At 43.2% G+C, this 13,069-nt stretch overlaps 1 protein-coding gene across 1 annotated transcript in view; it reads left to right on the plus strand.

Moving 5' to 3' along the window:
- Positions 1-13,069, plus strand: part of MYH9 (myosin heavy chain 9) — a 74,386-nt gene that overhangs the window by 56,999 nt on the left and 4,318 nt on the right. The window contains exons 21-37 of the mRNA XM_035128408.2: positions 205-336; positions 959-1,165; positions 1,408-1,545; positions 3,460-3,583; positions 4,310-4,481; positions 5,096-5,308; positions 5,574-5,718; positions 6,207-6,413; positions 6,877-6,981; positions 8,310-8,462; positions 8,904-9,152; positions 9,555-9,767; positions 10,629-10,841; positions 10,959-11,120; positions 11,687-11,815; positions 12,447-12,535; positions 12,737-12,860. Of these exons, the coding sequence (XP_034984299.1) occupies positions 205-336; positions 959-1,165; positions 1,408-1,545; positions 3,460-3,583; positions 4,310-4,481; positions 5,096-5,308; positions 5,574-5,718; positions 6,207-6,413; positions 6,877-6,981; positions 8,310-8,462; positions 8,904-9,152; positions 9,555-9,767; positions 10,629-10,841; positions 10,959-11,120; positions 11,687-11,815; positions 12,447-12,535; positions 12,737-12,860 (2,775 nt within the window). The remainder of the gene's footprint in view (positions 1-204; positions 337-958; positions 1,166-1,407; positions 1,546-3,459; positions 3,584-4,309; positions 4,482-5,095; positions 5,309-5,573; positions 5,719-6,206; positions 6,414-6,876; positions 6,982-8,309; positions 8,463-8,903; positions 9,153-9,554; positions 9,768-10,628; positions 10,842-10,958; positions 11,121-11,686; positions 11,816-12,446; positions 12,536-12,736; positions 12,861-13,069) is intronic.

A 13,069-nucleotide genomic window follows, 5' to 3' on the forward strand; every position in this document is an offset into this window, starting at 1 on the left:
ATCCTATCCCTTAAAGGCACTGTCTCTCTTCAGTTCCATGTCCTGTGTTGCATACTTAGGATTGGACCTCCTTCCAATGGACTTTGTTGGCCATTAGGAGGGACACCAGGGCTCTGAATTCTGAAACCCCGTGCAAGGCAAAGCAAGTGTTCTGCAGCTGGCTGATAAGCGTGGGTAACTTGTGCTGCAATTGATTCCCTGCAGGTGAAACCTTTGCTGCAAGTGAGCAGGCAGGAGGAGGAGATGCTGGCCAAAGAAGAAGAGTTGGTCAAAGTCAAGGAAAGGCAGCTGGCTGCAGAAAACAGAGTGTCTGAAATGGAAAATCTCCAGTCACAGGTGAATAGATGGTTCTCCTTCATAAAAGTGGCCGGTCAGCTCCTTGGTTACATATATATGCTTGAAAGTCATGTAGTCATCATAGCTGATCTTGAATAGTGTTTTGTAAGTGAATGGCTCTTTGAAGCACACTGCACATTGGGGGCACAAGCTAAAGAGCTTGGGCACAGGCCCATGGCAGAATGCATATATGCTGATTTATATGTATCTGCCTCTGGGCAAATTATAATAGTGGGTGGCTTAAGGTCTCACCAGCATTGTGCTGTAAGCAAAGTTATTATTTTTTAATAAGTTTAAAGAAGGGGGTGGAAGGGGCAGGAAATACAGGCCCTGGCACACAAAATCGGCCTTGGACCCTCTGGGCCATCCTGTTAACAATGTACAAAGGTGTAATCAGGTTTGAATCTGAACTTTGTGTCTGAATGAGAAGGAATTGTATAAAGCTTTTAATTCAAAATGTAGTGTAGTGTAATATCCTGCTCAGACTTCCACTCCTTTTTCAATGCACCATTGTGTGAATAAAATCCAGCAGGTTTTTTTTTAAAAAAAAATAGCTGATTTCATCTTTAGTAAAATAACAGAAGCCTCAGATTGACTTATGAGATGTTTTTGTTTTGTGCAGCTCATGTCAGAGAAGATGCAGCTGCAAGAGCAGTTGCAAGCAGAAATTGAACTCTGTGCTGAGGCTGAAGAGATCAGAGCTCGCCTGCAAACAAAGAAACAGGAGCTGGAGGAGATCTGTCATGACTTGGAGGCAAGAGTGGAGGAAGAGGAGGAGCGGTGCCAGCACCTGCAAATTGAGAAAAAGAAAATGCAGCAGAACATTCAGGTAATGGGCTATAATTTAACTCTCAGCAGCTATTATAATCTTTAGTACATAGTGGCTCAGTAGGAAGTGTAGAGAATGATGCTGCTTCAGGTAAACCCTGGGACCATGTTTGTTTGCTCATCTCATGACTAGCTGTTGATATGCATAGACCAATGTATGGCCTTGTGACCATTTTAAAAGTATGGTAAGAGGTCCAACGTTTATCTAGCTACTAAATGCATATTCTCTTGTTCCTTGTACAGGAACTTGAAGAGCAATTGGAGGAAGAGGAAAGTGCCAGACAAAAGTTACAGCTGGAGAAAGTGACCACTGAAGCAAAACTGAAGAAGCTGGAGGAAGATCTGATAGTTTTTGAAGATCAGAACTGCAAACTGGCCAAGGTAAAGCAGAAACAAAGCACCCATCTAGTGGGATGATGGAAGGAATGAAATATAGACAGCATCCATGAGAACAGAGGTGCTCTTGTTGTTGGCTTTCTTTGGCATGTTGGTGCCACCTGACAGAGATTACTAAAGATATACTTTGCACGAAGGAGCTGATATTCTATCCACGTGCAATTTCATTGGCCCACTGGACAGATACTATCTTCATATCACTTTTCTGAAAGAGTCCATGCAATCTGGGATTTCCCCTCACCCCTGGCACTCCCTGCTTCATCTAGAGTTGCAGCCAAGTTTTCGTGAGCAAGCTATTAGGAAATCATAGCTGTGTCCAAATTGGAATGTTCTAATTTGGATAGAAAATAACATATTGTTGTACTGGTTCCAATAAAAAGATTTTTTTTTAATGTTAGCAAGTCTGTTCTTGAAGAACCCTGTCAAAGGACCGGAAGAGTCAAAGTACTATTTTAATTCAGCCCGTGTGCTGAACAGCAGGACCACCCACACACCAGCCCTCTGCAAATTAATCAGATTTTTTGCTGCAGTTTGCATGAGCCTAGAAATACATAGAATAATGTCTGAATAACTGTACCTTGGCTGAAAAAGCAAGGCAGAACTACTTAGTAGAAAAAATGGATCAACATTAGTGGTTGAAAAGTACTCACAATTCCTTTAAAACTAGAGAGCATATAAGGAGCTGCCTCTTCTCCCAACCAGGGCATAGTTATCTAATCTTTGCAAATACCTATCTTAAGTAATGTTTTCTCTTGGTTTGCTCGAGTGAAATTAACCTTAACATTGGTGTGGCTATAACGCTAAGCCCAGGGGTTATGATCTTTTTCCTCTATTCACGAGCGGGAAGGAAAGAAACAAATTAGAAAAGGTGTGATCATGGCAAACCCAGATCTATTTTTGAACAAAACTAATTTTAAAAACTAGAATCTGCTTATGGCACCCTTGAGGTCTTCCTTTGGTGTCCATGAAACCTCTTGCTACCCTGCTTTCACTCAACCCTTGCTAATGAGGTTGTGAGGATGGTTACATTTTGTCCCGTGAAAAGTACATAGAGGAAGTAGGGAAAAGCATCACTCTTCCAACATAATACTTCATTTCTAAGTGCTTTTCAAGACTCATTTATTTTACCCAGCAAATACATGTATGTATGTACATGCTTTCTGCCCCAAGCCCTGTTGGAGGCAGGGGGTGGGGGGAGACAGGGGAAGCAGGGACACCATGAGCAGCATATAAATCTTTATCATATAGTCAAGAGGTTTCTAGTAATCTTCCTGGGGAAGTAGGTGGGCCAAACAGTTGAGCTCTCTTAAAAGTTCATTATTGTGGCTGTTAGAGCAGTACAGGATTCCTGATCCAAATAAGCTGTAGCTCTATTCAAGCCTTCATTACAGTAGGTACCACATACATGGAGGAGTCCGTGGGAATGGCCAAGACTAGCCCTGCTCCTTCAACACTACCCCAGGCTCATGAGTTGTTGTTGTTGTTTAGTCGTGTCCGACTCTTCGTGACCCCATGGACCATAGCACGCCAGGCACTCCTGTCTTCCACTGCCTCCCGCAGCTTGGTGAAACTCAAGTTCATGAGTACTGAATGCCTAAATAGAACACAAACTAGATTGCAGCACTCCAGTGCTGAGTGAGAATTGGGCTATCAAATGCCCACTTGCTTCTGAGAGAACATTAGGCTGTTTGCATCAAAACTAAACACTTGATGTCTTTTAATAAAATGTGGATGGAGCCTGAGTAGTATTGGTGGCTATTCCACTGTGTTTGGGTGATCTTCGACCCTTGTGACACTTCCAGGGTATCTGCTTTCTAATGAAAAATCAAAAGCATTGCAAAGGGATGTTAAGGTATTCTCAACTGTTTCTTCAATACAACTCATACCTTGTTTCCCTAGGAAAAGAAATTACTGGAAGAAAGGATTGCAGAATTCACCAGTAACTTAACTGAGGAAGAGGAGAAGTCAAAGAGTTTAGCTAAACTGAAGAACAAGCACGAGACTATGATTACAGAGCTGGAAGGTAGGGAAGGGCCTAAGAGAGTGTGGCTTTAATCAGCTTTTCCTCCATCAGCATCTCTGTCTGCACAGCGTGTTGTACATTTCTGACCGTGTTGGCTTTTAATGGGTTAATACCACTGGGTTTGTAGGACAGGTATTGATCAGTTTAATAGAACCATTCAGTGTATGGATGGCTGAAGGTTACACGCTGCCGGCTTAGCTTTAGTTTGAACAAAAACAAACCTCTAAAACAGACAAATGGAGAAGAGCAGCTGGTTTCATTTCGCCTCCTGCTGTGGGAATATTTCTGCTCTTGTGTATTCGGTGATACCGGAATACTGGGGTTTGTGCTGCTTCTACTACTGACTTTAAAAGATAAGTTTGTGGCATTGCTAATAAAGCTGGCATAAATGTTGTTGATTAATTTGACTTAAAAAAAAAAGACTGAGGGCCTTTTCAGCATTGTGCTCAGAATGCCTGTGGTGGTTTTCCACAGCTGGAAATAGTACTGTCTGCCTTAACTGGACAATCTTATGGAGGGGATTGAATGAACACTGAGGAGTTTGAAGGGCAATACCGTCAAACTCACTCTTTGACATGGGTACCTGAACTGGGAGCTGTTACTGTGGCCCATAATTGTTGACATGTTTGGATGCAGGTTCTGGCACTCTGGCTCTTCACGTGAGGTATTGCTTAGGGCTATAAGAGCCAAGATGAACCATTGACCCAGCTCTATTCTCTCCATCAGAACGGTTGCGCCGAGAAGAAAAGCAACGGCAAGAGTTGGAGAAGACCCGTAGGAAGCTAGAGGGAGACTCTACAGATCTTCATGACCAAATAGCTGAACTTCAGGCTCAAATAGCAGAGCTCAAAATGCAGCTGGCAAAAAAAGAGGAAGAGCTGCAAGCAGCTTTAGCTAGGTAAGGCCTTGGTCACGGAATTAAATGTCTACCTGGAAATTAGGAAAAGCAATAAATTTTCCTTTGTGTTCTTTTAGCTAGAATCCTGAGATTTCCCTAAATGGTTTTAGAACGAATGGACTCAGTTTAAGTGTATAAGACTTCTAGCTGGTAACCCTATTTCATGCAACTGCAAATGTTGTGTTGATAGGAAATTAATTTTTGAATGGGATCTGTTGCATGGCTTGATAAGATCAGGAGGCAGCAATAAAGCAAATTGTTGGCTTGTGCTGTGGACCATAGAAGTTCTGTGCCATAAATTAAGCTGTAGTCCCCACTTCAACCTCTCCAACTTACTATTGACGACCTATTTTGTGTTGGAGGCTGAAACTAAGCATTTCTAGTACAAGCCAACTATGGTTATAATAAGACCAGAGCATTAGTGTGTTGTCAGGTTAGCATTCAACACTAACTTCTGTTGCAGTGCATCCCTAACCTGTTTATGCATTCGCTGGGACTTACGTGCAACTTAAGTGTGTAGAATCGCAGCATTAGTAACGTTCCTGTAGATAAGAAGGCTGTTTATGGTCATTGAAGCAGAAATCATTGGTGTAGTATGTCTCTGTCTTTTGTAGGGTGGAAGAGGAGGCTGCTCAGAAGAACATGGCTCTGAAGAAGATCCGTGAACTGGAGTCTCAGATAACAGAGTTGCAGGAAGACCTGGAGTCTGAGCGGGCTGCCAGGAATAAAGCAGAGAAACAGAAGCGGGATCTTGGTGAGGAGCTTGAGGCTCTCAAGACAGAACTAGAGGACACACTGGACTCAACTGCAGCACAGCAGGAACTCAGGTAATTGCAACGTTTGGTGTTTATGATACTGCTCAGACCAATTCCACCTCTTCAAAATATAGAGGGGAATAGTGGGTTCAGCGGGTTTTACACTTCCAGTGGAACTTGTTCCAAAACTTACTCTTCCTATGCCATGTTGTTCCTTTCAATTTGTACTATAGTAGCTCCACAAATATGTGCCAAGCTTCCAACTGCACCCTTGGAAGACATATTGCATGGCATTCTCAACTACTATCTAATAGAAATATATCTGGGTTTTTTGAAGGTCAAAACGTGAACAAGAAGTGACTATTCTAAAGAAGACGCTTGATGATGAGGCAAAGACCCATGAGGCACAGATCCAGGAGATGAGGCAGAAACACGCCCAGGCTGTGGAAGAACTGGCAGAGCAGTTGGAGCAGACTAAACGGGTGTGTGAGATGTTGGAAAGTTTTTTAGTGTGTGACGTATTGTGCTTTTAGTATTTTTTGTTGGGAGCTGCCCAGAGATTTTTTCCACTTTTTCCTCAAGTGCGTAAAGCTGAAAGTGCTCAAATTAAATGCGCATAAGTTGCTGGTTACCTGTAATTTGAGAGAACAATGTTGCAGAATTGTGCATATTCTTGCTTACCACCTATTTTTATGAAAACATTAGTATTAACTACCTAGAATCTTTTTAGTTCCCTTTATTGCCATGGACATCCTGCCTGAGTGAGGATGAAGCTTTAATTCATAGCATCACCTGTACAGCTGTGGAAACCTGCAGATTTATTGTTCAAATTGTGTTTGGGATGCTGAGCCCAAATTGCAAATGTTTTTTGGATCAGGACCACAATTTGGAATAATGGGCTATGAATTCGTTAGTGAATCAAATTTTCTGCAAAGAGCGCACTAAAGCTTACTGTTCCCGTCTCCTTCAGGTGAAAGTGAACCTTGAAAAGGCAAAGCAGGCCCTAGAGAGTGAACGTGCTGAGCTGTCCAATGAGGTGAAAGTTCTTCTTCAAGCCAAAGGAGACTCTGAGCACAAGAGGAAGAGGGGTGAAACTCAACTTCAAGAGCTACAAGTGAAATTCACGGAGGGGGAGAGAGTACGAACTGAGCTGGCCGAGAGAGTTAACAAATTGCAGGTGAGCTTCCTGTGTTGGTTCCCTTTGTCCTCCTATTCATCTGGTTTTTAGCACAGAATTTAGAGGGGGAAGTGGAGAGAATTGGGTTGGGGCTGCAGGGCTGCTTTACTCCTCCTGAAGTTTTGACTTTTAGCTGTTCTAACATGATCTCTATTTATGTTGTTACTTTTCAGGCCCAGTAACTTGCATTAAACAAAAAGCTCATTTGGCAATAACGTGAATTAGTCCACTACCCCTTGATTAACTTTACACCAACTAGGGGACAATAAGCAGATAGCTGAAGTGGTGGGTGGTAGTTCTGATGGGCATCAAGTGCCTAAAACTCCTGTTGTTTAGCCTTAACTAGTATGGAGTGATTTATGATGATGATGCAGTTTCTCTCCTGCTCTAAGAGGGGAAAACTGATAGTAACTGGAAACTCTTTATTAATGGGATTGGTTCGACTTTTCTTCTGATTTTTCAGGTTGAGTTGGAAAATGTCACTGGTCTTCTGAATCAATCTGACAGCAAGTCAATTAAACTGGCCAAAGATTTCTCTACCCTGGAGTCTCAGCTACAGGACACACAGGTGAGGCTTTAAAGTGCTACAGAAATAGGTGAAAAATCAGTTAGCTACTCCAAAATGTGGCAGGAACGCAGATGTTGCTGTGGTCTAAACCACAGAGCCTAGGGCTTGCCAATCAGAAGGTCGGCAGTTCAAATCCCCGCGACGAGTTGTTTGGTCCCAGCTCCTGCCCACCTAGCAGTTCAAAAGCATGTCAAACTGCAAGTAGATAAATAGGTACCGCTCCGGCAGGAAGGTAACGGCATTTCCGTGCGCTTCTCTGGTTCGCCAGAAGCGGCTTAGTCATGCTGGCCACATGACCTGGCAGCTGTCTGCAGACAAATGCCGGCTCCCTCGGCCTATAGAGCGAGATGAGCGCTGCAACCCCAGAGTCGTCCACAACTGGACCTAACGTTCAGGGGTACCTTTACCTTTACTCCAAAATGCAAACCTAATATATAAAACCAATTAATCATGACAGATCTGTTAGATTGACAGAAAAATACAGACTGCAGAACGGGATGGAGTCCTCACAAATAGTGGTTGATATTGGTAACCAAAATATGTGACCACCAGAATCATCTTCCTTCCCTAATGGGGATCTATCTGTCACATTGAGCTCTAGAGTTGCTCTGAACAACTTCAGGCTTGGGAGGAGGCCTGTGGTTCCTAATGGTCCATGTTTTGGAAGCACAGTGCAACATGGATGAGCCCCAACCCTCCTTCCAAGCTTGGAGCAGGGAATTGTACTTACAATCAGGCTACATTTTGAAGGTGTTCTGAGAACATCAGAAGCACAGCAGAACTGCAGCCATGATCCCCTCTTCACAGTTCCAAGCTCAGGAACAGATTTTAGGGCTAACCATGCTTGTTAGATTCAGGGTAGTGGTGGTGCAGGTTTCTGCATATAATCTATAATCTCTGAGGAGTTTGGCAATACTTTATATTAAGAGTAGTCAACTTTAGCTTCTTTTTGTAACTTTAGTTGCAACACAGATCAAAATCTAGAGCAATTTAGATATACTAGTGTTCATAATCTCCTTATAACAGCTTGTCTGTCATGCTCCCACCCACCCACCCACCCACCCATGCCTTGTGCGGCTACTGGAATGTGGGCTTCCACTGGCAATTCATCCCAAGGGCCACGTAACTTTTTGCAGGTATCCCCACTAGTCTGCTAAACTACATTTTGTGGGTCCACTCCAACTGATTTCTGGTGACAAATCAGCTTGCTCAGTGGTATTGAGCCATCGCTTAAGGTTCTCTCTGCTTCAGATGTGATATATATTTGGAAAATTTTAATGGACTTTTCATCATAAGACACCAAATGTTTGTTGTGGTGGCTCTTACAGGAGTTACTTCAGGAGGAAACTCGCCAGAAGCTGAGCCTCAGTACCAAGCTGAAACAGATGGAAGATGAGAAGAACAGCTTCAAAGAGCAACTAGAGGAAGAAGAGGAAGCAAAGAACAACTTGGGAAAACAGATTTCTGTCCTTCAGGTTCAGGTACTGTAGAAGACATGAGGAAAGAATGTGTCCAAATGTAGCTTACAATGCCTTTTGAATGGCATGCTGGATTCTGCATGGGTAATATCAATTTGGTAGCCAAAACAAGCTCTTTTGAAAGTTGTTTTGTCTAATTAAATAGGAACTGTCTTTCTGATGACTGATAGAGCTGTTCTAGAAACAGTCTAACCCTGGGAAATATTCCTGGAATTCAGTGGTCATATCCCACTGTTACATCTTAGTCAGCAAGTGATGATGCTTTTGGCAAGTCTCACTATGGAACACTCTCCCTAAAGATAGTTCATGCCTTCAAAAAAAAAGTTTCTTTTTAGTGACCCACTGTTATTTGTAAGTTGCAAAATGGTGTTCAATCTCCACATCTTTTCTTTGCTTCATTAAAAAATTATTCCTTTTCCCCACCCCCTTGCTTCTGTCACATAGATTGCAGAAATGAAGAAGAAAATGGATGATAGTGTGGTTTGTCTGGAGTCAGTGGAAGAAGCAAAGAAGAAGCTTCTGAAAGATTTGGAGGCCATGAGCCAACGTTATGAGGAAAAGGCAGCTGCCTATGACAAGCTGGAAAAGACAAAGACCAGGCTTCAACAGGAGCTGGATGATATTTCTGTGGATTTGGATCATCAGCGGCAGATAGTCTCCAACTTGGAGAAAAAACAGAAGAAGTTTGATCAGGTACACTTAGTTTTAACTTTCAACAATGTCCTTCTGCTTCACTAGGATATATTCTGGTGAAAAGGAGAAAGAAAAGTGTCATATTTTAGATGCATATTTTTTGTCCCATAGATGAAGGGCAATTGTGATCAGTTGTAAGCAAATATCAACTCCCCTCTGGTTCCTGAATTTGACTTTTATTTGGTAATAGTCCTGAATAATATCTGTCTGTTTTAGCTGGTTTTTAAGTGGAAGCAGACAAGTGCATTTGGCCTTAATCCTGGCACATATTTAGAATTGGTGGCTAAGTTTGGTACCCAGGTGACCTATCCTTGGTAGTCAAACCATTACAAATGGAACAAGTGGGGATAGCAAACATTTCCTTTGGAAATCTCATAGTGCCATTGATTTCCCTTTCTCCAGCTCCTGGCAGAAGAGAAAACCATCTCTGCAAAATATGCTGAAGAGCGGGATCGTGCTGAGGCAGAAGCTCGTGAGAAGGAGACGAAAGCTCTCTCCTTGGCCAGAGCACTTGAGGAAGCAATTGAACAGAAAGCAGAGCTAGAGCGAGTCAATAAGCAGTTCCGGACAGAGATGGAGGATCTGATGAGTTCAAAGGATGATGTTGGCAAGAGTGTAAGTTGATGGCATTCCTGTACAACAGGCTGGGGTAATAAGGATGTTGGTTAAGAAATGTCCTAGGCGAGTAGAGGGCTGGCTAAAAGTGGCTTATTTTTCACTTGCAATAAGACATGAAAGCTAATGAGTTGGGTGCTAGCAGCATGCAATCTTTTGTAATGCCTAGGAAAGCAACAATGTCACCACTGACTTTTTCAGTTCATTATGCACAAAGTGCCAAATTATTACCCAGTATGAAGGCACATAAACTAATAAAAACCTTTTTGCACAGGGAGATCATACAGGCTTTGAAAAGCTTTAGTATCTTGCATTTCTAAGTTACTCAAGGCATCTTCATTTCTAAAAGGATAAAGTTGTTGTCAGATTTCAGTGGAACTGTGCCAGTATTTTGTGCAATATTGCCTAGCTGCTTTATCATAAACCCCTTCGGCCTACTCACCAAAGGGTGTTAGGAAACAAAGCTTGGATATGTGCATATTCAAGTGAGCGGAGATAAAGAGGCAGAATTCTGTGCAGTTCAGAGTCTGATAAGAACCCTTAGCAAAAGGGACTTGGTCAGCTAAGAATCGGGATTGTCAAAGATGGGTGGAAAGTTGGCAAGATGTGGGGGATAAAGACTGTTTGCCTTTATCCCCCACATCTTGGTCATTAAAAAAAATGATTCACTACCATTTTTAAATACTTAAATACTTCTATTGATTTATTAAATAAATTGTTTTTAAAACAAAAGACAAAGAGGTGGGGACAGAGGGGGAAAGGACCAAGCCAGAGGCATATTGGGATATAACAGTAACTATGCCTTTAAGCGCACAGGAATATTGTAGGTCACTAGAAACTGATTTTTTGTGTGTGCTGTAGGTCCATGAGTTGGAAAAGTCCAAACGAGCTCTGGAGCAGCAGGTGGAGGAGATGAAGACTCAACTGGAAGAGCTGGAGGATGAACTACAGGCCACAGAAGATGCCAAGCTGCGCCTGGAAGTGAACCAGCAAGCCATGAAGGCACAGTTTGATCGGGATCTCCAGGCCCGTGATGAGCAGAATGAAGAAAAGAGAAAGCAGCTTACAAGACAGGTAACATTCCAGAAATCACAGCAGGCTTACAACCCCTTCCTGCTTCATTTGCTTCAGGGAGGAGGGAAGAGGCCTGTGTTCATGGCTAAACTGCCGGTGCTTTGACCCTGCTTTCAGGTGCGAGAGATGGAAGCGGAGCTGGAAGATGAACGAAAGCAGCGCTCCATTGCTGTGGCTGCCAGAAAGAAACTGGAAATGGATCTAAAAGATCTGGAGGCCCACATTGACTCTGCCAACAAAAATCGTGATGAAGCCATCAAACAGCTCAGGAAGTTGCAGGTGGGGGTCTACATTCCATTGTTACTGACTGGCTTCTCCTTACAGTGAGATGAGATGGGGAAAGTGAATCAATTACTGTGGCAACAGAACAGATTTATCACTTAGTTGCCAGTTGCTGCTTTTTTGATCAAGAAGACTTATGAAGATAGTTGCTTACATCTTCAATTGGAATTTTATCATTTCTTACAAAATAAGTTTTATTTTGGGTATATCATTGGTAGACAGGGTCAGGGCCATCTTAAGCGGGTCGGGCGCCCTGACGCTGTGGTGCACGGATCGCTCCGGCGCCCCTGCCCCGCCCCGTTTCCTCCCGCGGCTGGTGAGCGGGCGCAGCGCGGTTTCCGCACGGCTTCGCCGTGCAGTGCCCCCCTGCCAACCCGCGTCACCCAGCCTACCCCTAGAGCTGGCCCTGGACAGGGTGCTTTGTGTCCCAGGTTAAATCCCTGGCACATCTAGCCAAAAAGAATCTCGGGTAGCCAGGCCGGGAAAGAATATTAGAGAGCCATGGTGAGTTGGAATAGACTTTACTCGGCCAAGTGGGCTGAATTGGTATGTTTGGTTTTTAGGCCCAAATGAAGGACTACGTGCGGGAGCTGGATGACACACGTGCTTCTAGAGAAGAAATTTTGGTACAAGCAAAAGAGAACGAAAAGAAATTGAAGAGCATGGAAGCCGAGATGATTCAAATGCAGGAGGTAATCTAAATCCATAAAATGCTAATACACAACTGAGTTTCTGCCCAAAGCAAGTCTTTGGTTATGGGAGGGAAGAGGTTGCCTTCAGAGAAAAGGGAGTGGGTGAGCCCCTGCAAATTAATACCTTCACTGCATATCCAAAAACCTTCCATGATTATTGTTTTGACTCATGTGGATCAGATCAGCTGCTGGATTCACAGCTAGGGGTGTATTTCAGGTATTTCCTTCATGCACTTAACAGACTACTTTTTCCTGGTTTCGGACCAGTTTAATAGTTTCCTCCCCACTCCTCCCAATTTCCAGTTCATTCTCTCTAGCATAATTTCAGCATTGTTTGATACATTGACTTGAATATACCTATTTAAACAATATCAGCACTCATTTGATGCAAACTACCTTGATGGTTGACTAACCATTTATTATGACACTCAAGGGTGCTGTGCCCCAGATTCACAATGTCACTCTGACTCTGAGGCGAAGCTTCCTGTTCTTGATGAGCATTCTGCTGGCTTGTAGGTTATAACTGGCTTCCAGATATTCCTCATGTGCTTCATGTAATATAACATCTCCTATTTGGCAATAAGTGGGTTTTTTTAACCATTAGTCCATGTACGTCTTGTTCTGATTTCAGGAACTTGCAGCTGCCGAGCGTGCCAAGCGCCAGGCTCAGCAAGAACGGGATGAGCTGGCTGATGAGATTGCCAATAGTAGTGGCAAAGGGTGAGTAATGGCACTTTTTCTCTTCAGGGACAAGGAATGTTGCGGGAGTTGGCTCATGGAAAGGGTGCCCTGTAATGTCTTATCTTGAGTGGTGTGTTGAGAATAGCTTTAAAATGTTGAATATTTCTATGGTCATTACTACTGAGCATCCTTCACGAAAGGGCACTATGTTAATTATCGCGTTGTGTGTTTTCTTCTCAGAGCTCTGGCCTTGGAAGAAAAGCGACGCTTGGAGGCTCGAATAGCTCAGCTGGAGGAAGAACTAGAAGAAGAGCAGAGCAATACAGAGTTGGTGAATGACCGCCTTAAGAAAGCAAATCTTCAGGTACCTGCTTGACGGCACTGTGTGGTGGAGGGCTTCAGCTGGTGGATTCCCTGCCATAATTCATCCAAATTACTGTGTATCACTTTCCTTTGCGCTGCAGCATGTTCTCAGAGCCTTGATGCTTTCAGAACATTATTCCCACTTTGGGGGCAAAAGATGCTCGGTTCAAATTCCAGACAAACCTCTTTGATGAGAGCACATGTTTTACA

The sequence above is a fragment of the Zootoca vivipara genome, chromosome 10 (assembly GCF_963506605.1).
Source record: "Zootoca vivipara chromosome 10, rZooViv1.1, whole genome shotgun sequence".
Taxonomy (NCBI): Eukaryota; Metazoa; Chordata; class Lepidosauria; order Squamata; family Lacertidae; genus Zootoca; species Zootoca vivipara.